General features: G+C 44.6%; 1 protein-coding gene across 1 annotated transcript in view; it reads left to right on the top strand.

Annotated features, from left to right (window-relative positions):
• The first annotated feature begins 15,589 nt into the window (after positions 1-15,589).
• adamts3 (ADAM metallopeptidase with thrombospondin type 1 motif, 3) overlaps positions 15,590-26,762 on the top strand; it is a 73,467-nt gene continuing 62,294 nt past the window's right edge. The window contains exons 1-3 of the mRNA XM_062543289.1: positions 15,590-15,956; positions 16,590-16,611; positions 18,048-18,469. Coding sequence (XP_062399273.1) covers positions 15,891-15,956; positions 16,590-16,611; positions 18,048-18,469 — 510 coding nt within the window. The 5' untranslated portion in view covers positions 15,590-15,890. The remainder of the gene's footprint in view (positions 15,957-16,589; positions 16,612-18,047; positions 18,470-26,762) is intronic.

Genomic DNA, 26,762 nt, shown 5'->3' with positions numbered 1-26,762 from the left:
CGGTAAGCCTCAGAAGAAAGAGATAAAGTGGCGGGTAATCCGCCCCTCTGAGCCAAAGACGAGAGCTGGAAATAGTCAGGTGCCAACACAATCCCCGCTATTCCTCTGTAGCTTTTGCATCGGGGCCTTACCATCATCACACTCCAGCTAGTGATAGCAGAGTCTTTAGAGTCCCTGCCATCACCAACACCAATCACCACCTCCACCAACCCCCACCCCTAACCCCTGGCTGTTTCATGTGTTCTGTTTTTTTGGAGGGAGGGGGGGGGGGGGGGGGGTAGGTGGGGTGGGGTCAGGGGAAGAATGCCTTCAGAAGTTTTGAATTGGAAGCGTAGGCTACTCGTGTACGGGTGAATGAAAGGGCCAGGTGCTGGCTATTCTTAGAGGCCAGTGATCTTTTGTAGTGGCCCATTAGTAGGAGTCAGGGGGACGCGGTGAATAGGTGTCTGCACCACTTGAAAGAGAGATCCGAGGGCATCAGGGATTGTCCCCTCGGGCTGCGCGGCTGGCGCTTCGCTACTGTCGTGCTGAGGAGGGCTCTCTCTCTGATGCTGGCCGCCCAGCCCACTGATCTCATCAGAGAGGCAGGATCTGGAGTTAGGATGCAGATCTCAAACAGGGCAAGGGGATGGATTTGGTGGTCCCCAGCTGACACATCGCCCTCACCACGCCTCACCAAGCATCCAGAGCTAGAGTGGCATGACTGGCTTCACTACTGTTAATGTCTGCTGGGAATTTTTGGTGTATTGATTCCCCCCCCCCCCCCCCATTGTTTGTGTGAAGAAAGAAACAGCATGTTAGTAAGCAGCAAATCATCCTCTGGTTCTGCTGCTGTTGCTGCAGGCTTCTTCACTCCCTCCATATGTACTGGTAGGCTACCTACTGGGCTTGGAGCTTGAATGTGCAGGGTACAATGAATTCATGTGGTGGAAAGTTGCTGTCAACGGCAATAAGATTCTTCTAAGGTCTAAAGGTGTCAGTCAAATGACATGGCTTATGTTTATAGTTCTAAGCAGCTTTTGTTCAGATTGACTGACAATTACATCAATAAACATTCTTTTAACAGGAATGTTACAGTTTTAAGTAAATTCATATAGCCTAAAAAAAGCAATATTAGTAATAGACAAAAAAGAGTTTAAATAATAACAATAACCATAAACCACAGGTCTGTATGGAGATTTGATTAAAAACAGATGAGTCTTTAGACACTAGTCTGAGGACCTCAAAACTATCGCTAGAATGAAGAGCATTCGGTACATCATTCTACCAACAAAGAATCACAGAAGAAAGGAGTCATGAGTCTAGCAAGTGAGGTTGCGTAACACGCATAGATGGAGAAATCAATTCTTTAACATTCATTTTGTGTGCCTAACGGCGGCACATCATCAAGTATATGGATCTCAGAACATACGGTGAAAAGAAGTGCCTGGAGGAGATTTGTTCTAGGTGTAGAGAAGAGGGTCCGTGTACAGTGCACATCGGTTGACTTTGAAAGGATGGATGCTTCAACCAAAGACTAACATCAGCAGTCCCTGGCCTTTGAAACTTCTAGACAATTTTGGTCAAATCTGAAGTCACGCGAAAAAGCCTTTTTTGTGAGATCTTTTGAAGAGCACACTACACATACATTCATAGCCTCTTCTGATCGCTGAGATATAAAGGCCATCTGGTGCTTTTGATGAACCAAGAAAACATTTGCAGATGTAGTCACAGAGTTGAATAAAAGCCTGCCCAATTAATGGAACTTAACACGCAAGGTTAATGCGATATGCGAGTGCAAGAACGCGTGAAGCAAGTGGAAGAAACCCATGTTGTATAACCAGTCGACAGAGACAACCTAGCGTTCCACTTTACGCACAATCAGAACATCACAGAAGTGCCATTGAACTTATCTGGACTGTACAAGAAGACATTTTTATTGAAAGTCGGTTACAAAAACTGAAGAATTATTCATAGGCAACCAGTGTTCAAATACTGCTTCCCCCCCCCCACAGTGTTGATCAAAGGCCTAACCGAAAACGTGTAAGGGCACTAACCGCAAGTGTTTTTTTCCCAAATTTGTGTGTGCATACTGTATGTTTTTCAACATCCCAGAGCCACATATCTGTGCTTTGTATTACTCTACAGAGTTAAGTAGATCTCCTCCCTTTTCTGTCAGTCAGGAGTCATCATCACAAATTCTCCTCCTGTGGAGACCAGGAAATGGCTGTTGCCATATGTCATTTGTACCTGTCATGTGTGGTACAGGTCCAGGGCCAAGATGAACGACCCCCAGGGTGTGTATATGAATGATTTATAAGGTTGCGGCACAGCCACTTAGATGGGCATCGTGTGTGGATATTCAATATTGTTGCAGGGTAAGTAGTTTTTCATCAACTTGCCACCCCGGTATGACTGTCATTGGTGTTGACACTTTTTCTCAGGTGGATGGTCACAGCAGGCTAGCAAAAACTCAGAGTTAACACATACACACACACACACACACACACACACACACACACACACACGTTGACAGATGCACTGCACTATAATTCAGGGCACGTTTCTTGCATCCGCATGCCCAGTAAGACCCTCAGCTACGGCATTATTTTCTGCCTCCGACCACAGTGTGGTCTCCTCTCCTCAGCATCGTGTCAGGTTTTGGTGAGTGCGGCAGGCCCGGCTTAGTGATTTGCTGAAAGCGTGGACATGTGTGTGTGGGAGGGGCGCCAGGAAGCGGGGGGGAGGCTGGCTGTGAATAACTGCGGGGGTGGACGGGCCTATGCGGCGGTAAACGGTGGCTTGTGTGTGTCGAGAGACACTTGGAAGCACAACGGTGCGAAGCTGAGATTTGGAAACTGAGGCTTGCTTGTTCGGGATGGGGCGGGGGGGGGGGGATTGTTTGTGTGGCCCGGTGCTGGTGTGAGCTTTAGATGGGGCACCACGGTGTCCTGCAGGTGTCTGCATTGTGAGGAGGCACAGCCAGGAGCACCTCCCCATCGTCCAGCACAGCACTGCTGCTGACCAGTGACACAGACGCCTCTGGAGCGCATTCCTGCCTCTTCCTCTGTCTCTCTCTTTCTCTCTTCCTCTCCCTGTCCCTCTCTCTGCCTATTTCTCTCTCTCTCCCTCCCTCCCTCCCTCCCTCCCTCCCTCTCCTTCTTTCTCTTCCTCTCTTTCTCCCTATTTCCTACTCGACAGGGCCCTCCACACAGCCACATCCAGAGCCTCCCACTGTGATCCATACCAAAGGCTGCAAACAACTCTGCTTTGCCTCAGCGTGTCCATAGTGCGAATGCAGCATAGCTGACAGTGATCTTGTTTTAGTTTGGAGAGTTTGTTTTATAGCTCTAGCTGGTTAACAGAAGAGCCATACATGAGTATGAAGTGGTCCACTTTGTCAGACTCTCCACAGAGACAGACAGAAGAAATGTGGCAGCAATGCACAGCAATCTCCCAGTAGGGCAATTTGTCAGCATGGTTAAACAAAGTGGAAGCGGAGAGAGCAAGAATATATGTTTTTCTGCATGACTCGCGCAAGGCATGGACCCTGACTAACCCCCCCACACACACGCACGCACGCACGCACACACACACACACACACACACACACCCCACCCCCCCAAACATAAGCTGTGTGCATTCGACAGAAACACATGCTGAGCAGCTATTTATCCACATTCCAGAACCCCACGGGGGCCACGTGTCCTAGGAGGGCGAGTAGCTCTCGCTGTATTATGGGTGTGCTTGAAAAACGTTTGGGGCTTTTTTTTTAGATAAAAATGGGGAAAGTGATAATCTATGTGCATCGTGTTATTGATTTCGACAAACTAGTGTGGCAGTGGAAATGTTCTGTCAGTGGATCGGATTGCTCGTTGATGATGAGGAGATATCTTTAGGAGATTCATCGGAATTTGCATTTCATTTTTCAGAGCCCTTGCAACATGTCATGTTATCTCCTCACAGAAAATCGGATGCCTGAAGCAGAGGCTGAGTTGAAGACGCTCGATAGGAGCCAGTCTGGGCAACACCAGGGCCAAGTGGTGATGCAATCCCGATCGCTGTCATGGTTGTTTTTTTTTTATTGTCACCCTTTGAGCCAAAGGGTGTTTGTCTACGCCAGGGAGAGACCAATGGTAATTGTGGTAGCCTTGATTCAGACAGCTCACTTATTCTTGAAAGTTTTATCACAAAAGCTGTAAAAAAAAATATGTCAGACAGAGCAACATATCCCAAAATCAACATGGATATGCAATCGTTCCAAAAATGCCAGACAGAGATACATATTGTTCATATACTTGTCAGCCTTTTGAAAGATGTAGGCTATGAATTCATTGTATTTAGGCTAGAACTAAAACAGTGACGACAACTGCTTTGTAATATGTGTTATTTTCATTTGGTTGTTAGAAAGTAAACCTTATGCACAGCCACATGTGGGCTCTGACATTTTTCTTTTAAAAGTTATTTAGTACCATCTCATGCGCCTTATGGGATTACTAATGTCTGCATGTTCCAAAGATTGTTTGTGCTTGCTTTTTGGTTCGTTTAGCTCGAAGCTTCCCCCGTACAACATAATTATCTATTTAATGACTCCTCAAGAGAGTGATCTGAGTTGAAACTGAACCAGTATTCCCTAAACAAGCCACAGACTTTGCATGTAGCCTAAAGGTCTAAATTGTTGGGTTTTTATTTGGTGGGCGGGTGGATTAGGCCTATTATTTTACTGTCACTGAATGGACAATTACCATGCTTTAGCCTCTCAACTTTGGCAGAGTGTTTCATTGTTTGTAATAAATTACAGTGTGTGCTTTTTGATGTAGATGTAAAATTGGCCCACTTTTTCTACAGTTCCCCTGAGACAACCTTTCTCTCTGCTTGTTTTGTCTCCCTAAACAAAGCAACACGGTTTATGTGATCAGAGCATGATGAGAGGCCTTTCTAAAGCTAGGAGCTGCTGAAGCATGTGCTCCAGTGGACTAAGACAGTTTTTCTGTAGGGTTCCTCTCTCTCAGAGCGGTTTCTGCTGCGCCCTCTCATCAAACCTAGAGTTGGGAAATGGCTCGGATCGGATAACTCGCATAGCTTTTAACAGTGACACACTCCAAGCTGTCATGTGAGCCTCGCTAATTCCTCCGCATTTTCAAACTATTTGCAATAAGCGACGCGTCCAAGGATGATCTCAGTCGTGCGGTGTAATCGAATATCTGTCTGACTCCAGGAAGAAATAAGGAGTGTTGCGAAAGCCGAGCGTCAGGCTCTGACGCCAAGCTGAACCTGCCTCCCCCGAGCCTGGCTGCCCTTGTGGGCCTCTCAGGTCAGGTCACGAGCGAGCGAGCGAGCGGATCACCCTCGGACAAAGGCTGCCCGCAGGCCGGGGGGAGTAGGGTGCATGTGGGTGAGAACCTTGCTCACCTTGTCTCTCTGGAGCGCTTGGGGGTGGTGGGGTGAGGTGCGGGGGGAGTTTCCGCCTGCACAAGCGGGAGGGAAATTTATCCTGGCAGGGCCTGAAAGGCACCTCTTGTGGATGGAGCTACACGGAAGCCGTTTTATGTCCTCTAATTTCTTAACCTTGGATTAGGGGGCAGGCGCACTTTTCAAGGACAGCCTGTTTGGCCTTCTGGAGCTAATATCAGTGGGCCGCGCTCCCCGTAGACACCACTGCAACATCCCTGTGAGTGACTCCGCGTTGTCGGCGAGGGTCAGGAAGAAGTGGCTGCCATTTCATTAGCTAAGGCTCAATTTAGTCGCACGCCTGGCCACATAAAAATGTGGTGAGGTGCGGAGAGCTCTCGTGACTGTTGGTCGGCAGTGCTTCCCTCACACACCAGACCGCAGAGGGGAGGAAGAGAAGAAGCCAGTTGTGGGAGAGCACTCCTTGGACAAACAATGGCCAGTAGAGCAAAATAAGGTGTGACGTAGGAACAGGGAAGTGACTCACCCATAATGCAATGTTGCTGCCTTTTTATGTTATTTCTGGTGGTACAGTAACATGTTATTTCAAAGATTATTGTAAATGAGAGAAATGAAGGAAGATTTATTCCAGTGAAAACTTGATTGCCATTTTGCCAAAAGACATAAAGTTCATAGGAGAAGCTCTTCACGGATGCGTCTGACGAATGTGTTTTCATTTTGGTGCCTAAGGCTTTCAACAAAACTGAAGCAGTATTGTTTGACTGTTAAGTACATTCCCATAATTCATGTGAATTGCCCCATTCCTCTAACAGGCATCATGAAAAAAGGATGTGTGGCTTTTATACCAAAACCACCAACAAGCTGCAAATGAGATATTTGTGAGTGAGGTCTCTTGCCAGTCTCACATTGACGACGAAAAGGTTTCCTCTTTCACTTGAAGTTATTTGTACAAATTGCTCATGTATAAGCCATACCACAGCTTGTTCTTCAATATATCATTTGATGCTTCTTCTTCCTTCCTCTCTCTCATCTGATTCTGAAGGCCGGTTCATAGACTAGGTTGTTTGTTGACTGTGGCAATACAGTTTCATCTCACAAAATCTTAGTTCCTTTGTGGCTGATGTGTGATGAATGTGCAGCTAATCCTGAGTTTTGTTTGGAAAGAAAGATGTTGATTTGCTATAGACTCTCTCTCTCTCTCTCTCTCTCTCTCTCTCTCTCTGTTGTATAAAAGATGCTATTAAGACTTTGATTTTGATTTCGATCTATGCTTTTCAACCAAAGCCACCCTCAAGGCAATAATATGTTAATTCATTGTACAAGGTGACTAATGTTAAGTAATTACACATAATTCATCTTTCAAAGGTATTAAAAGTACAGTCAGGGATTTTACGCAATTTCAAGCCCATAAGATTTTTGTCACGTTAAGCAATCACCTCCTCACAACCGCTAGCTGCCTATTGCGTGAGTAGCCTACATAGTATCCAGCTCAGGTTCCTAGAACTGGAAACAAAGTGGGGTCAGCCTGCCACCAAACAACAACGAAACCCTGCCTCTCTGGTGTGTTTTGTTTGTTCCTCAGTTAAAATGTAATGAATGTGTCTGAATGTTAACATAAACACAAACAAACGCAACTTCCTGTGCGCCTTTGATACAAGCACATTGTTGGAGCATTTGCACTGAGGAGAGCAGTCCTTGCATCAGCAGACCAGGGGGGTATTGCAAGTATGTGGTTTAGTGACAAACCTCAGTAAGTGGTAAACCTCCTACAACAAGAGCCCAATGGCATTGTTTTGGTATAGGAGAATGAAGCCGCAGCTCCTCTAGGAGGTTTACCACTTAACTATGAGTTAACTTACCCAGGTTTGTCACTAAACCACGTACAGTACTTAGAATACCCCTCTGAAACCAATTTAGTATGTTGTATAAGGGAGACTTGTGAGATGTCTTTACACTATATATCTTTTTATTCAAATGTCTTAGAATATTATGCCAAATTCCACATACTGTATGTGTTGCAATATGCCCAAAATTCTTCAAGCTTTTAAAATACAAATGTTTATAAGTCTTTTGAGCATGTTCACACATCTCCTTTCTCTGGTTTCTTAGCCACATGTGAACCACAAGAAGGAATGTGATTGGCCTGTGGTGAGCAGTAAACACCAATCGGAAGGCTTGGTTCCAGACCCACCGGGGTCTGCTTCCCTCTAACATTTTCCCTCCTTCAGTCACCCTGCCAACTTCCAGTGTAGGTGTTGGTGCTATTTGTCCCTCTGATATTGCCATAGTCTGTTAGTTCATTATTATGGTAGAGGAGATGGTGGGTTATTTTGTTTTGACAGCAGCTGATCACCAGGGCACATACAGTACAACTTGGTGGGTATGTAGCCTCACTAGGCTGATAATGAATAGAAGCTTTTGGTCCGCCTCCTCCCTATGTGCACACAAACAACACGCACACGCACACACACACACACATGCACACACACACACACACACACACACACACACACACACACACATGCATGCATGCACACTTACTGTAACCTACTGTACATACATGAGCAAACATTTGAATTTCAACAATCACTGGTTGACCAAGGGGTAAAGCATGTAAGATGTGTGGTGTTGAAAGAGTAGCAAGAGAAGAGATGAGGAGCCATTGAGTAACATGATTTATAATCTGAAGCGTGTGCATGCATATTTTACACTGCACCGCTATGCAGTAGATCTACCTCAGACTGTGTTTTTTGACAGCTTGAAAGACAGTTTGATGAAGTGTTGTTTTGTTCACTTTAGCGCGGTTTAGTGAAGTGTCCTCATTTTTCAGATTTTTTCTACTCTTTTTGTTCTCATGACCTTGCTGTGCCTCTGATCTCTGTTTCATCTCATATACAGTACATGCCATAAAACTGTTGCATTTTTGTGAAAGTTATTGGGGTTGTTGTGGGATGTGGTGGGAAAGCAAAAGTGGGATGTATGCCAACTTCTTATGGTCACAGTTGCTCACATGTCCGTCTTCGTCCACTCCTCCATCCCTTGGCTTGTCTGGTCGTTTTTGATGAATGACTATGATGATTAATTGCTGAGAGCACTTTTAAGTCATTAGTTTCATTTCAGGTTTCATTAGCTGTGTCCTTTTCCACAATTTTATTGTGACACCGAGCCATGGTGGTTTAATTATATATTTTTTGTTTTTTCTGCTGAATTAGTTTCTTTACTGTAATAAAAATCAATGTCCACTGAACATACTGTATGGTGTCATTCCCAAAAGTCTATATATATCCTGAGATGGGGCACTCAGAGACTCACTGAGAGGAGTGAGCTTTGTTAACTTGAACGTGATGTTCTTAATGTCCCACTTTCCAAGCATTTGAAAGGACGGTTCCCCACCCTCCTAGATCCCCTCTCTCAGGCATCTGTGTCAGGCCAGAGGAGTCTGCCTTTGGGTATTGCATAACCTAAAAGGAGCAATTTTGTTTCAGCACTTCTTTTATGGGAATTTACCCACCCTTTCAGAAAGCGGTGCACAACTCCGCACAGCGACAAAATCCACCATGCCCCCCCCCCGTCCACCCTACTCCTGCGCCCCCCACCCCCACCCCCCGGTCTGGTCTTCAGCTCGTCCACAAAAAGCGAACTCTTTTCAGTCAGGGGCGCGCTGCGAGTGAAATCGGAGTGAAAAGTTCAAATATTGGACTTTCCTGTGGTGCAGCATGTGTGACAACTCCCCCTCTGCCAACATCAACACCGGGGCTGGTGGCAGAGGGCTGCTCTGTCTAGTCTGTGGCGAACTGCTGAGATGCCGTATGTTGGAGAGCGCAAGTGCCCTTCCCTGTCCCACATTTTGGAGGTGAAGAGTGTGTGTGGGAGAGGGAGAAGGGAACATCTCATTCTCTCTCCATCCATTCCACTTGTGCTCTCTCTCTTTCTCTCTCTCTCTCTCTCTCTGTCCCACCATGTCCCATAAGCAGAGTGGTCGGTCACAGGCTTTGTCAGGGTGCCAGTGCCACTGCCTGCATCATACGTTAGTGATCTGTTGAGGGTACTTCCAAGGTTTTTATTTCATTTCATTTTATTTCCATTTCTTCTTTCTTCTTTTTTTCTCCTATGTGTGAGGGCCAGAGCTTCAGGCCTTTGTCAGCGAGACTGGCAGTTGTGTCTGTCTGGCTTCACTCAATGCAGCCCTCCCTTGGAGAGGGAAAGTTGTGATGTCACACCTTGTGTCACCACAAGCATGCAAAGGAATGAGCTCAATTGTTGGTTAAATACATCCATGTATTATCTCCTGTGATGGCACTAAGGAGGCTGTCAGCGCAGCCTGCTATTTGAATGAACAAGCCCTGGGAAGTCCTGCCACTTACAGTAGACGATAGGCATATCATTTGTGTGACACTGGGTATACCTGTGTGTGTCTTGTGTGTGTTTTGGCATAAGTCTAGTGCAATTTCACACATCATGGTTGATGCTATGCTTTCAGGGGACAGATACAGAGTTTGCCAGAAATAAATTTAGGATTACAAATGCATGTGACTGTTCTCTATAATCTTCTGCAATGTTGACTTTCCTGAAGGAATGCATCAAGGAATTCCTGTCTTCATTTTCTTCCTCTTCTTCTTCTTCTTCTTCTTCTTCTTCTTCTTCTTCTACTTCTACTTCTTCTAACTATGCTTGTTATATGCCTAATCCTCCAGTTGCCGGGCAGAAGCTACCAGCTGGCGAATACGGCAGATGATTCCCTGACAGAACCGATTTTCTCACATCAAGGGCACGGGCTGAGGGGCCCGGATAAAAATCAGCCAATTAAACCGAGCCGTGATCAGATGGTCCGATTGAGAGAGTCTATTTGGCAGCCAAGGCACAGATGCCCAAGTTATGACACTGGGCTTACTTCTGGGAAGCATGGGGTTTTGAAGTCACAATCCCTCCCTTTCACCCTCTCTCTTTCTCTCTCTCCCTCTCTTCCTCTTTCTCTCTATCTCTCTCTTTCTCTGTCCATCTCTTTCTTCCTCTCTCTGCACCCCCTCCCCTCCTTTCAAAGCTTAAGGCCTTTTAGCGCTAATGACTCATGCTGTGCGGCTTGTCAGTCTCAAAAGGGGGATTTCAGCTATAGAACATGGAATGCCCCCTTCTGGCCTGCCGCTGCCATCTCGGCTCACAGTCTGGCTCTCCTTCGCGCCACTGTCATCAGCGTGTGCCACTGAGGCCTGACGACTATTTGCCCTTCACCTCCATAGTCAAGTAGATTGGATGTATTAGGCAGTGGGTGTATTAGGCCCTGGTGCTGAATAGCCGAATTGTTTTAACCCTGACATACTTCAGGGAGATGTATTGGTGAAATAAAGGTTAAAAGATCAGAAGATTCATCTTGGCAAAGCAAATCTTTCCAGAAATGTCTGTCGGTTTTCAGCTCAAAAGACAAAACAGCCAGTTGGTTGTTGCATGAATCACAGTGAGATACTATAAATTGCGAAACACTTGCTGTCTGCATATTACTATTCCTGGCCCTCTGTATGGAATTGGGGGCGTTAGCAGGAAAGTGGGTTAGAGGGTCCGGGAAGAGGTTGATTCAGATCGGTTCTCTGGAACCTTCTATACCTACAAATTAGCAAGCATTTTCCTAGGCAGTCAATGTAAAAGTGAAAGTTATTTTTTTCGTCTCTGCTTTTTTCTTCATCAGAAATAGATGGGTGGTCGTAGGGGACTGAGAAGTTAGTGAACTCACTCTCATCCCAGCCACCCATGCTGGCTCAATTCACCTCTTGTTCCTTCTTCAGATAAGTCATGGATGCCCAGTCACTTTTATCATGTTCTCCTTCCTGTTTCCCCATTCAAACGCACACACCCACATACACACAGTCACACACAGACACACACAGACACAGACACACACACACACACACACACACACACACACACACACACACACACACACACACACACACACATACACATACTGTAGGTTTTGAATGGTTTCCATGTGTCTGTTCTGTGGAAGAAGAGGAAAGTTAGGGACATGTACAACACTAGATACTTTCATTCGGTCTTAACAGAAAATCAAATACATGGAACATAGAAGTATCGGAAAAGAAGCCAGGCGAAACAGTGACCTGCATTTAACAAAATGTCAGGAAATAAAAATCATCGCCCCTTTACTTCACGTTCGTCACAAAAAGGTCAGTCTTCCCTGAGAATTTTTCATTCTCAACTCATTTTCCAGCAGTTCTAGTAAACCCTTACCTACCTTCCAACCAGTGTGTTATAACTATAATACCTGCCAGTCGGAATTATGTAAGATTTTTTTTTTTAGTTAAGAAATACATTGTTAGTCCATGAGTCATTTGAAGTGAAGCCCTTCACTGTGAGAGTTCTTGCTAAATGAGGGGTTTCTTAGGTCAGGTGCCAAGAAGTGCTCGCTTTTGCTGTACCTTACTCTCTGGAGTCTCAACTCAACTCAGGTCAAGATGTGCGTACTGTACTTGAACAATGACCGTGACAAACTGCTCAGAAAAGCATTGTGCTTGTTGCTGCGGTCGAGGTGGCATCCACGTAGGCTACAGATCTTGTGGGAAAGGAACCTCATTGGGTGTTACCAGAACGGATCAATAAACAAGCTATTTTCATGCAAAGCATCATCGTACATTGTCGCTTCCTCTTCCCCTCTCTTTGTGGTTGGCCTCACTGTCCCTTTTAGCTGAAGGCTATTTATGGCCGCTCAGAGTAGTGAAATAATGAAAGAATAAAAAAAAAAAAAACTGAGAATAAATTATGAAGACTTGAGAGGGGGTCAGAGAGACTCCCTTTCACAATATGACAAGGATGTTTTAAATTATGTCAAATTCTGCCTTCAACACCCTCTCCTGGAATGTCTCCACCATAGCTCCCAAAAGAGGACTTTATTGCAATACCTTTTTTATTGTTCTCCTCAACTCCAATGACGTCTATGGACAACACTACTATTCACCCCGAGGAGGGCCAGGGAGCATACCAGTGGTATACACATTGTGACTTTGGCATTCCTTCAGCTTCTATTGTGTCACTGAGTTTTGTTTGGAGAACAATAGCAAACACAGGCAGAGGATGGTGTGACATTCAATACATTCAACTCTGCGCTTTTCGTCCATTTGCCAGTTGTTTGTGATGTCGGTAAGGTCATCTTTGTCCAGACTTCCCCTCCGTTTTGGTCCCACCATGCCTTTCATGCTTGGGTGAACTGGCCGGTCGGCACATGAATATTCATGAGTTCTTGCATTGTTGTTTGCCGGCAGTGAAACAAATGTGGAAACACTGACAAGCAATGTGTCTATTGCTTGTCTATTAAATATGTGTCTATTGCTTGTCTATTAAATATTTAAATGTGTGATGTTGATCAGGGTGTTGACTGTATATTGACATTTCAGATTAACTTTTATTAACTGGGGATAAAAGGTGTGTGACGATGGCTTTGCCACCATGTCAGGAAATGCTTGATTCGTTTACAGACTCGTCATTTGGGGTAATAGTTTCAGTCAAAAGGACTGCAAGAAGGCAGTCTTGTGACAGAAGAAAGAAACACAGGTTTGAAAAGGCCTGATGACATTCTCTTTTATTTCCTAATAAAAAAAAGAACAAAAAAACTTAAGGGCACAAGCGCCCACACACTGAACAAGACCTCAGACTGTGTCCTTCATCAGAGACTACAGTATTGGAGATTTGTCCACTTTCTGTGTTTTCTTTTCGTCAGAATACTGAGGTTTTCAATAAGGGGCCAGACAGAAGTAGCAGACTGAGATTCTCACTGAGTCTCTCCAGTGTCCCAGTGCAATAACATTGTGCTATCCAACCTTGTGAAAGCAGCAGTCGCCGCCGGTCTTGAGCGAGATGAAACTAGACACTCTTGTGTTCTTTCTTAGATGTATACCAAAGCTCTCATTTGACCTTTGTCTGTAAGGACTCCCCAGTCCATAGAGTACCACTGTGAGAACTTGGTCAGCTCCAGGCATGAAAGTTGGTTGGGAACAGGATGTGGTATGACTGAGTAAGTGTATGTGTGTGTGTGTGTGTGTGTGTGTGTGTGTGTGTGTGTGTGTGTGTGTGTGTGTGTGTGTGTGTGTGTGTGTGTGTGTGTGTGTGTTAATGTGTATGTGTATGTGAGTGTGTGTGTGTGTGTGTGTGTGTGTGTGTGTGTGTGTGTGTGTGTGTGTGTGTGTGTGTGTGTGTGTGTGTGTGTGTGTGTGTGTGTGTGTGTGTGTATTGAAAAGGAGGGAGATGGCGTATCCCTGGTACTGAAGTGGAGAGAGTGTGATGAGTGGAGAGCCAGGGGCTGGATGGGTGCATGGTGGTGCCCAGGGAGTGGAAAGTGGAGGAGTATCCCTCCTCTGCTGGTGTGTGTGTGTGTGTGTGTGTGCATGGGGGTTGGCCATGAGGAGAGCAGCTGTGGGGAAGGCGATTGTGTTTCCTCCAGCGCTATACTCCACCAACCTGTACACCAGCTGCCAACTGCACACGTGGCCCCAGCAGAGACCCGTGTCTGTTTAGGATGTGTGAATATGCACGAGTGAAGCTAAACAGCTCCCTCACAGGACCTGCATGTGCTTAAAGTCGGAGGACAACGTAATTATCACAACTTGATACATATATGTGTGAGAACTTTCTGAGGGCAACTTACAACTCGAACTGTTGAAAACACACACACACACACACACACACACACACACACACATGAAAAAAAACTTTCAGCAGTCATTATTTTGAGTTTGCTGAGACGACTCCTGTCATGCGCAATAAAACTCACAGCCATTCACATTGCTCTTGCTCATAAGCTAGCTCATGCTTCATAGAGATGGGAGTTATGCAGACAGCGAGAGGAAGCTGTTATTTCTGTCAACAGTCAAACAGAGTGAACCCTCTTCCTGGGGAGACTAAAACAATCTATACTGTGCCCGCTCATCCCTCAGAAGCATTGACATCTCTCTGCATGGGAAATTATGTGAGCAAAACTGAATTGATGGTGTAGCCGTGTAAAAATAGAGGTACAGTACAGTTTAATGAACCTTGTGAAAGTTTTGCTTGCCCATTTAAAATAATAAAGTGGTGAATAAAGAGGGATGGAAAGTCAACATGTTCAACATCAGTTATTTCAGTTATGCTTTTCATATCCAACTGCAGTTCTCATATTCAGATGTCAGTTGTTACAGTACATCTGCTTTACAGTCAGTTTAAACCAAACTTCAATGCTCTAAAACATACTGTAGGTACACATTGTGAGCCAAGTAACTTTAAGTTGCACAGCAGAGGTGCAGGATGGTGCAGTGATGCTCATTCTGAATCCATACAGACAATAAATGATCAAGGTATGAGAATATTGCCTGGGTATAGTTCAGAAATGTAGCAACGTCTCAGAAATTAGGCCTGAATAATTTATTCTTATCTAGACTGCACTAATTCATAGTTCTCAATAGAATAGAATATTTCCCTGCTGACTATTCCTTGCCATGTCTGTAAGGCTGGCAGCATGCGTTTATAATGTATTTTAGTGGAAAGTGTGCTATCAATTTATTTATGAACAAGTTCAAAGAAGCTTATTCAGAACACGTGATTTCTCTGTATTATGCAGGTCTAATCCACTGAATAACCTAGATCTTTGTGGAAAACTAGGTGAATAATAAATATGGCCACCTTTTCGTCTACTGAACTTCACTTTGAGTTCATTATATTGACAATAGGCTATGTCAGTTATGTTAACACTCTTGTAATAACTATGTGATATGTAGGCTACTGTAGGATGTAGTTTGCCTGCTGAATGAGGTGGGGAGAGGTTGGGAAATCAAAATACTACGTGTAACTAACCTATGGGTAATTTTCACAAAATATAATTAAAACCCAAAGAATTTGGACACTGAAAAATCAAAAGAGCAAAATTGCCAGTGTCATTGACAGCTGTTTCAGTAGCCTATGAGGGTGGTTGTGCGCTTGAATAAACCGGCAAGTTGGTGTTCGTCTGAGGCGCCGCCTTTGAACCAGCAGCACAAATCTGAGGGGAGAAAGTATTACCATGTGTTTTCCTTGCATATTCTTTTCCCTTTTTTCCCTCCTCCATGTGTTTCTCTGAGAAAGAGGAGGGCGTGACGTCACATCAGCAGGGCTGGTCTAGTTTATTAGGCAGAGAGACGTACCAGGTTGCAAGAGCTCAGCCTCTGCTCTGTCCAGTTAGCGGGGGCTTCCACTAACTCAGTCTGCTAGGGATGTTCTACTAATCAGCGTTTCAGCCATAATAAACTCAAAACATTGACCCAAGTTCTGAAACTTTCGCTTAACTTAATTGTACGTTAATAGCCTACTGCTTGTCTCCTGGAGAAGAAAAAAGTTGTTTCAGATTCACTGTCTGACTGAATTGGATAGTTGGGTTAGTGTTTTTCGTCACTTTGTCGGCGCGGAAAGCACGGTGAAATACCTGAATTGGATATTTGTCCACTATTATTTTACATTTCTTCTTTGCTGTTGAACGCACTCGACTCGTGATGGTCCTCCTGTCACTGAGCTTAGTCCTAGTGGGAGTTGTAGTGAGTCTGACTTCAGCCGACCTGGTAAGTCACCACTTTCTTACAGTCGTTCACTTAATTCATTCCACTGGCAATGGTTCGCGATAGAAACGCGTGCTAAAGCGCGAGAGACTCAGACAAAGTTATAAGGTGTATTTTTCCAAATGAGCTCGAGCATTTGGCGCCAGCTTGACAGTTACCTTCTCACTTTGACAGAAGTTAAGTCCCTGACTAAAAGCGTTCTTCTCGACTCTGATGTGTTGGTGCGTATAAAGACGAGTAGGCTATTAATGAATTTATCATGGCTTGGCTAGTTTAGGAGTCCTCTCCTGGTCACACAGATGCTGTGAAATGGACCAGCTGTCCTCTTGTGTTTTAAATGATAATTTACAATGTAACTAAATGTAGGCGACAATATTACCACGGTCATTTTTGTGACATTGTTTTATTTATTTATTTAAAGGAGCATGCTCTTAACACGTGAAAGTGAAAGTTGATCTTTTGCCAAGTCACTCATGATTCAACACGATCTTCCATGACATTGTGGTCAGTGAGAGAGAGAGGGAGAGAGAGACTAGTAAAAGTTTATAGGCCTACAATGTGTCATTGGTGCCAGCAATGAGTGTTCAGTTTACCGTGGAGGTTTGAAGTAAACTTGTATTCTGATTTTTCTTTCAGGCTGGTGAAGTAGATAAGGAAGGTAAGACTAATTTATCTCCTAACTATTCTCTCACAATCTGGAACTTTAATCACCAAAGTAAATAACTCAGTGAAACATCTCCATTGTTTTGGTTACTACTCAACAGTCAAGCTAAATGGCCCATAAGGACTGGACCTACTAAAAAGTATACAAGTGTTTCTTTCATACTCTGCCCAAATATTGACCCATTTGCATCACAACCTCATACATGTGTAGAGGAAGTTGTTGGGAACATTATTCATTCATTAATGCTTGATGAAATCTGGTGACACAAGACAATCATAATAGTTCCCTATTCTTTATTTAAAGTGAACAATGCATGTAGTGAGTTACAATGTCCAAAACATTTCAGTTTCTCATGATAAAGCTTTGACAGAAACAATATTTAGTTGGTTTTTTTCACAGTTGCTCCATGATAATACGTCTGTGAATGCAGTACACAGTTCTATTATACAGTAGCTGGATTCAGTGATTACAGGCCTTTCCCTTCCCAGCAAGAAAAGGCATTGAATACAAACAGACTGCAGTCTGACCACCATGAATATTAGAATAAGAAAAAAGAAAAAGAAAAAAAAAAACATTTAACTTTTTTTGCATGGCCTTGTAAAACAATAGTACATTTAATGTTTTCCCACAAACACATGGCCTGCTTCTTAGATTTGTATCATATTCAGACTTCCAGAATGAGGATGACTTCTTATGTGCTGACAGGGATTAACAAGTTCCTCCAGAAGTCACTCTGTCAGTATTTGATAATTGACAGCTGTTGGACCAAAAACTGTGCTTGGTTAGGCTTACAGTCACTTCACTGCATCAGTTGTGTCCAAAACCAGACTGCTGTGGGACATAAAGCATGCAATTTCTTCAGGCTCATTGTATGTGTCAAACAATGACATCTGCTTTTATTTCATGTTTGAAGCCAAAAGTACCATGGGCAAATTACAAGCTTCAAGATTTCTGGCCAGCCGCAGTATATATATTTTTTCACATTTCAGAGGCCTACCTGTATGCAAGCCATCATTCATACAGTATGTCTAAAAGGCAGGCCAAATGCTGGTGGAAAAATGCTTTGAAATGAAAGAAGCTGTTTGAGGCCTTTAAGCTTCTTTTAACTGCTAAGTTGACCACAAATGAGAAAGTGAATGAGGATCGTAGTAGAAACCAAACAAACATGCCTAATTAAGATTAATTACCATCTAATAGCTGATACCTTTAATACCCCCTATCCCCACACTCTGCCTCCAACAGACACTCACACACACACACACACACACACACACACACACACACACACACACACACACAACTCATATGCATTGCACATGCATGCACACATACATATTTTAATGTTGCAAAATGTGAGAAGACATGACTTGTCCCTGGTATCACCCATAGGAATGACTTTTGTGCATGAACCTGCCTTGCCTTGCTTCCAGAGTTCCTCAAAAGCCGGCTGAAGGAGTACGGTCTGATCACCCCCATCAGCACCGACTCGGAGGGCCACTACCTGTCACATCTGCTCTCAGCCAACCACAAGCAGCGGGTGAAGAGGGACGCGGCACTGGGCCTGCAGCAGGGTGACCAGCTCTTCTTCAACATCACCGCCTTCGGTAAGGAGTTCCACCTGCGACTGCACCCCAACCGCAAGCTCGTGGCCCCTGGGGCTATGGTGGAGTGGCACGATGAGGTGGAGGCCGTGGTGGAGGACAATGGCAACTCGACGGAGAGCGGCAATCGCTCCAGCGTTCGCACGGACAGGATAATGAACCGGGAACTTCTCAAAACAGACTGCACGTTTGTCGGCGACATCACGGACGTGCCAGACGCCTCCGTCGCTATAAACAACTGTGATGGGCTGGTAAGTACCTCATCAATCACATACAAATGTGTGGGTCTGACAAGAACGTACACATTTTCAGTAATTAAAGCATTTTGGCTGATTATTTCTGTTACTAATCAAGATATTTGTCAGAAATTTGTGTTTTTTCATACAATGCCATCTTGATAAAGTCATTTAACATTTTGTGCAAGTTGAAAATTCCTTTCAATCAGTTCTGACTAATATAATACTGTTTGTCAGTGATTGATATGCATCTTTAAATCAGGTTTCCGCTGATTACAAACTTGAATGCAGTCTGTAGTACTAAGCAGTAGTGGCGCCAGGATTTGCATTTGTATGGACCTGCATGCCATTTTTTCAGTGGGCCTATTTTTAACTCCAATTTAGGTTTTTATTCCTAAGCAACATTTCCTTTTAGAATATCTCAGTGAGAATGAAAGCACAATACAAATATACACAATGCTACCTGTGCCAATAATGTCACCATGACAGTAATGTAAAGGACAAGAACGTGATCATTCCTTATAAAAGGTCTTAAGTGTTGGTTTAGAAGGTTGATTCCACATCATGATGAGTAATACTTGTAATTGATGTGAGAGTTTGATATGGTGCCCAACGCCATGCTCAGACTGCCCACTGAATGCAGACACACCAGTGCCTCACACACATGCAAGAGAGAGCCGCTGGTGAGTGAGATTAGATTTGTGCCGGTAGTGCCGCCTACGCTGCAATGGCGATAATAACAATAGCATGTAAATGAAGATAAATCGCCATTGTGCCTGAATCAGGGCAAAAAGAATTCTCGGCATCAGGACAAAAGTCTGGCCAAAAGTGCTATTGCGTGCCGCCACCGCTGGTACTGTGTCCTCAATAATCATCCATTTAGCCATCTGTTTCACATGATTGCATTAGAGTTCACTTTTACTTGGAATCTATTTTGTCTGATGGTTCAGACGAAACAGCCTGTCTGTTTACACTGAACTAGTAAACAATTGGTAAAGACACACAGCTAAGAACACATGTTTCTCCTGTACTCCCCAAGACCATGCAAGCTCTTCAGAGTATATGGAGGAATCCCTCCTTTCTTCATTCAAGTAAGGCACGGCACGGCCATGGTCTCAGATCAGATGAGTGTGTGTGTGTGTGTGTATGCGTGTGTAGGGCTGGGTGTGTGTGTGTGTGTGTGTGTAACCGTTTACTCTCTAGTGTGTCTTTTCCTGTCCCTGCCTTTCTTACGATGAACTCTGCAACCCTTGGGCCAGCATCCAAAATGATACCAGAGTTGAGTGAACCTTGGGTCACCCTGAGATCTGCACAAATTAGCTGCCTGCCCCATTCCCCCCATGGCGTAAACACTGTCCCTCTGGATCTCAGAGTCACTGAAGGATTAGCCTCGGATTTAAAGTACAGACTGGACCACGCAGCAGGTTTTGGACAAAGACGCATGATTCGAAGCGATGGGAGTAAGAGTGTCCCCGTTGTCGGGGCGAGGGGCGGATGGGTCGTGTTGCCTGAGATGCAGGTGGAGGCTCGAGCTGACCGCAGCTTGCACCCTGGGTTTCACTGTATTAGTTGAGCCGCACATCCAATTAGGTTATGGAGAAACAATATACTGTACGCCGCCTATGCCTCTGAAACCACAGGAATGTGCTGTGTGTCTGTCTGTCTGTGGAGTTGTAGGCGATTGGTGAAAATGCAAAGCCCTGTGTAGAGACGAGTGTGGCTGAACCTCCGTGAATGCCGACGACCTACATACTAACATGCTTAATGTACCAAGCAAGGCAGACTGAGCTTGTTCTCCATGGTGAAGCCACTGTGAATTTATGGCCTGTCTGAATGGCGGCAGTCTTTTGCCAAAGGCTTTCTTGTGGAAACAAACTCAATTTTTCAGATACATTATTCATAATGATTTGAGACATTTGTCGCAAAGCAAACACCTACATGACATTAACCATGGATTTGTTAACCTCTTTAAGCAGTTTATATGCAAATTACCCAGTCCAGAACACAAGCAGAAAATGACTAATGTTCATGAATAATTGGTTGAACTACATAAGCCAAAACTTTTAAAGTATCTATATATATTAGTATTGCATTTTTAACTTTTGAAAGTAAAACTGAATGCAGGTTTAGGGCTAACAAGGACATTGTATCCTTGCACTGAGCTCTAGCTTAGAGATAAAGCAGACCTCCCCATTCCACCACACATTTTTAACACAAGCAGACATTACATAGTTCAAACCCCCCCTTACCAATCTCCTCGGCTTTTCTAGGAAAAACCCTGAAATCTTCTCACCTGGATATAGTTATACCACCGTGCTTATTCTGCGGTCAATCTAAGGTCTCATCCCACTTATGTAACACGATAGAGGTGCTAAGGAGCACTAGTAGAATCTCACATAATATATTCAAGCCTCCATAATGGCTAGGTGTGAAATCAGGATGTGTGTGTGTGTGTGTGTGTGTGTGTGTGTGTGTGTGTGTGTGTGTGTGTGTGTGTGTGTGTGTGTGTGTGTGTGTGTGTGTGTGTGTGTGTGTGTGTGTGTGTGTGTGTGTGTGTGTGTGTGTGTGTGTGTGCAGGTAAGCATCAGTGAATGGCAAATTGTATGTGTTCAAGATGGACAGGGATATGTTAAGATAATTCTCCCAGGACGGATCTTAAGTCGCCCTAACCCCCTTGATTCCTGGCCCAAAAACGACTTCCCGAAAGTGACGGATCAAACACAGTAGCCAGCAGTAACGGCCTTTGATCTAAATTGATACTCATGGTCCTCTCTAGGTGTGTGTTTTACTGTGCCCAATTACAGCCATGTTGGAGTCTGGAAGTCTTTTACAGGCAGCCCTGGCCCTAATGCCTCAGCAGCAGATACTTCCTCTCGGCTTAGGCTGTGGGAGTCGCTGGGTGGCTTGAGGGGGAGGCTCTGTATAGGAGGCCAGTGAGGAGGAGGAGGAGGAGGAGGAGGAGGAAGCATATGAAAACACAGGAAGGCATCATCTGGAAATAGGTCAAGGGATATGCTACCAGATAATGAGTGATGCATGTCTATTCCTCATACCCAGTTGTTTTTGTGGGTGTCAGTCTCAACCAGCTCATTAACAAGCTTCTTATGTAATATCAATCTGTTTAATGACTTCCATGCGGAATATCTCTGTCACAGATTCTGTTTTTAAAGAAAAAGAAGAGTTTATTATTGACTCTTGAGGTTGTGTGTTCTGTTTTTTGCCATATTCTCTTTAAGAGTAGGCTAATGGAGAGGAGGAGTGGAGCCAAACAGAGGGAGGTTCAGTGCTCTCCCTAAAGCAAGGCGCTCAGGTTTCCCCAAGCTAAACACCAAGCTCTGTCACTCCGCCTTTGGCTCCTTTCATGCATGTTGCCCTGCTGGAGGATGAGGGGGTGGTGGTGGTGGTGGTGGTGGTCAGGAGGATGTGTGTGAGAGAGAGAGAGAGAGAGAGAGAGAGAGAGAGAGAGAGAGAGAGAGAAAGAGAGAAAGAGAAAACTAGAGAGTGGAGGGGAGAGGATGGGCGAGGAGGTGCGGGGGGTGGTGTGGTGTGTGTGTGTGTGTGTGTGTGTGTGTGTGGGGGGGGGGGTGGCGGGGGGGTCACACCGGGTGCTGAAGGAAGTTAAGCTGTGTCGTTGATGATCTGTGCAGATTGCGTTATTGAACCTCTGGCGTGGCTTCAGAGGAAGATCTGGCGGGCGCCCAGGCGAGCGTCCCACTGAACCCTTGTCAGTAGATTAATACTGTTAACGATCACAGGAGTGCCCCCCCCCCTCCTCCCCCTCCTCCCATTGCTCTCTCTACGCTGCCAGCGGCCCCTTTCACATTTCTTTTTCTCCCTCCTTTGCCGCTGATGTACTTGGGATGCGTCTTTGAACTACTCCTCACTCGTTGCCCCCCCCCACCCCCCCACCCCGTCTAATTCATGCCTGACATTCCAGCTACTGCCGAGGCCGGACAAAGAGCATAGTGTTGAAATCGATGCCGCCTCCGAATCCAAAATACGAGTGTATGTGGTTGACATTTACGGTCGTCTAGCGCAGAATGGAAATGGAGTTGGGATATGTTGCCTCCGCTGTAAAATCTGTAATTATAGAGCGGGGTACTTCCACACACCTGTTTGGCGCTGCAGCTCCGAACGATGAGCCTGTTGGCCGGAGGTGTCGTTGAGGCGAGCTGTGTATGTAGAGATCGAGGTGGGGCCGCAAGCCTGATCGTGTCATCATCCTTTCAGGCGTGTGCTTGGTTGTGTTGATGTGCTCGGAAGTTGCCCTTACAGCCCAACACGCAGTGTGTTGGTGTGTTGATGTGCTCGGAAGTTGCCCTTACAGCCCAACACGCAGTGTGTTGGTGTGTTGATGTGCTCGGAAGTTGCCCTTACAGCCCAACACACGGTGCGAGATGGCAGTACCCGTAATTTCCCGACTATTAGCCGCGGCTTATACATTGATTTAGCTACATTTCTTCAGCTATGAGGTTAATACAGGGGGGCAGTTAATATGGTGTTAATATGGCTTTGTTTCTTTTAACTTGCATAAAACACTGTCCTTATACACAATGCGGCTTATATGCGGGAAATTACTGTAAGCGATTGCAAAGGGGCCTTTAGAAATGTCACAGGTGGGTGCGGTCATAGGGGACTGCTTTCCCGCCTCTCTGACCAGCAGTGTGCCAGTCCAGTTCTCCTCCTCAGGCCAGTTGTAAACGTGGGCCTGTCAGTTTCAAAAGCCGTAACCTTGTTCAATGAGGGTTGACTGAGTGAGTGAGTGAGTGAGCTTGTTTGCAACACTCCCATACTCGGGAGTGTCCAGCACAACCTCTCCCCAGTCTCTAGTTTATCTGCTGTGGACTGATGAGTAACATGACAGGGTACAGTCGCTAGCCCAAGGCCATGGAGCACACACACCAGGACTTAAACACACACCGAGACACTCTAGAGAAAACTTCTGCTGGACTGGATTCTGGGGGCATCTCCTGAGCACAAGCCTCTAAATGCAAGGCAAGTGCTTCTCCCATATCCCCCTTCTAGATATCATTTTTAAAGTTGAGTTATGCAGTGCAAATGGTGTTAGCCTGAGATAAGCCTGCAAACACGAAAGAACACAGACTGGACAGGCTTGTGATATGTTTGGGAGCATTAACTGAGGTTTCAGTAACGTGAAGCTCATAGTACATACTGTAGCTTACGACTTCTTTCCTGCCTGGAATGAGGAATCCTTGCCATATCCCCTGAAACAAATTGTTCCCCAAGTGCCTGACTTTGTGGCTGGAAAATTTGTGCATGAAGCTCGACAAGGCTCCGCAGCTTTGGCATTTAGCTCCTATTTAATCAAAGAATCTTGACACAGGCAAAGGAAATTTGTTCTCCCTAGTGCCATTTTTTTTTTGTAAAAAATCGTGACTTTTCAATTATTTTTGCACAACAATGAGTGTTACACCATGGAATCCGTTAGCAAGGATACAGAACATTGTGTATGGCATTAATAACACGCTGAATAGCCCACACAACGATCCAAAATTTTATAACGCCTCAAGCAACACAGTCACTGACTAATGCCAAAGAATAACTGCATTTGCCAATAAATATGAAACAAAAATGACTGCATTGCAATGAATTTGTGTTGTTGTTTGCAAACTCAGACTCAACACTCTGCCGAGCCGAAGAGCTGGAGCTCGCATGTACGAGATGTTTAAAGCACATCTGTACACAGTGCTAGAGGAACCAGCTGCCCTCTGAGAAAAAAAAATACATATTTTTCACCAGGCATTGGCAAAAGTGAATGACTTCTTTCAGCATCTGTGACAGAAATCAGGTAAAGCTTGGATCAGGAGAAACAGTCTTGGCAGTGGCAAGAGAACAGAATAATTGACCTAAATAAAGACAGGTTGGAGGCAGGCCAGAGCTTAATGTTAACTGTTACATCACCACAGGGCAGTGAGATCAAGTCAGTTGAAATTGCACAATATCCCCAGGGCTGTATGATACAGGTGGCAGTTTGGCTTTAACATCAACTTTTTATGTCTGTGTCTTTTTTAGCTTTACACTTCTCATTCCCTGGCAATGCAGGACAAAACTAAAAAAATAAATAAAACTGAACTGAGTGACTTTGCTCCACAAATCTCACTTGGACTTTGCTTCTGCACTGACTGACTTTCATACAGTTGCAGGCAAGTTGACCGAGTGAAGTATGATAGAATATAATGAAGGCTTGCTGTCAAAAAATATATAAAAAAAAGTTTTGAGTAAACGTCCAAGAAGTTGCTATTTCCTTTTTTCCCTCCTTGCCTGATGAAGAGTGTTTATGCTTGACACAGTTTCCAGCAGGCACTGGCCCTAACCTTTCAGGAGCCTGTTTGACTGAGGAAGAAATGAAGGCATTCGCCCCTTGCCCAGCAAAGTGCAATCGGGCACAAGAGTTGTATTCACTAATAGTTATTGATGTTACTTGTTGATTCAGCCAAGGACTTGCCCGTTGCAGAGACTTGACCCCAGAGCTGTTTTGGTATACGGTTTGAGGTGGCGGTGGGGAGGTGTGCTAGGATATGCAGAGGCAAGCTATTTCTTCAGGTTTGCTCTCTCTCTCTCTTTCTCTCTCTCTCTCTCTTTCTCTCTCTCTTGCTCTCTCTCTCTCAAGAAGCCACGGATGTTGCCGTGCATGTAATGTATGCTGGCTGCGTTTATTGATATATTTATATGTTGATACGTTTTTAATCTGACCTTCATAAACTTCAGGGGTGCCCACAGTTCGTGTTGTCAGTGCCATGGACATTGAGGCCCATTCACGGTGGCTTGGTTTTATTTTAGGGTCAGGCAGTCGCTGCTCACCACCTTTCGAAGCACTAGGTAAATGTTTGGAAATGCTCGCCATTTGCCGGAGTGTGCAAGCAAGAAATGAATGAGTTCGATTAAACTGTGGGGCATTTCCGCCTGGTCAAATTCAACTCAGCATCCTATTTTGGATTTGCTTGTCATTTTGTCTCTTATCGATTTACTTTTGGACTTGTCAAACTTTTTTTGCGTGGCTTTTGTTTGGTCCACCTGAGCACAAGTGATTGATGGTCGTGTAGGGTTTTTGATGGATGACTGTAAATAAAATTCCAGGAAGCAGCTAATTTTTTTCAACTGAGCAACGCCAGACTCGCCCAAGATTCAGCTTCTGTTTGGAATGTCTTTATTTTCAATAAGCGGTAAATGCTTAGGAGCTTTGTTGAGGGGTACGGTCACAAATATGTGATTAGAATGTTCGGTGAACTGAGAGTTCCGCATTATGATGAGACAATTACCCTCCGAGATTTCCCCCACAGACTGTATACAGAATACTGAAACTATAGATTGTTTGCATTGAATTCTAGAAGGAACTTGGAAAATAATTCACTCCTCAACAGGTTAAAAATGATACACACAGGTGAAATATCATCTTCCTTATTAGTATTTACTTTAATAAATGCAGGAATTCTTCTTTTCCCCGCAGGGATTTCTTTTTCTCATTTTCCTCCCAAATTTTAAAAGAAATTAGCTGGTGTAATTTTTCCTTAAAGTTCCTTTTTTTTAAAGGGGAGGGATGAAAATGGTAGGTAATGATGACGAAGGTTTGCACACATTTCTAAAGCAAACACACCTTTAAACAACACGGAGGGTGAAAGGTAGCAGTGTCTCCACTGAATCCAGGCTTTTTGAAAGTGGCAGTACCTTTTTAAATAAAGCACGTTCATACCGGCTCCTTAAGAAGTTTAGGCTGGAGGGCCGTCTCAGAAAACTGGACCCCTTCAGCCGAATCCCATATGTTTGTCTTGGCAGAGGGGCACTGTCTGCTTGGCCCACGCAGATGCAGTGGATATTAAACTGATGGAACACAGGACTCTTGATCCCTTTTAGAGGGTTTCTATTTAAGTAACGGCAGGCTGAGCTCAGTCAAAGCCACCTGCGATTGTCCACTCCATACGGCCCACTGGACACGAGGCAACATAACAGCCAGGGTGGTCACCACAATGAAAGGTGCAGAAACTCCATTTTTTTTCGTGTCAAGTGGAAATGCCTGGACTGCTGGCACAATGGTGCAATTTTGAAGGCAGGATAAAAAAAGACACCATTTCACACTACCTTTGTAGCTTCTCTGTCCATTTCAGACCATCTATTGCCTTTACACTCTCTTTCATGTCCTTATACATACATACAGTACATTATGTATGTAAACATATCTGAAACAAAGAAAACACGTATTTGCTCACTAATATGTTGAAGGCACTGGCGCTCGAGATGTTTAAACTTTTGTAGTTAGCCTCGTGATAAATATTGCACTTAAGTTTGTCTG

Source organism: Sardina pilchardus, chromosome 8 (assembly GCF_963854185.1).
Source record: "Sardina pilchardus chromosome 8, fSarPil1.1, whole genome shotgun sequence".
Lineage (NCBI taxonomy): Eukaryota > Metazoa > Chordata > Actinopteri > Clupeiformes > Clupeidae > Sardina > Sardina pilchardus.
This window is presented reverse-complemented; position numbering and strand designations above follow the sequence as displayed.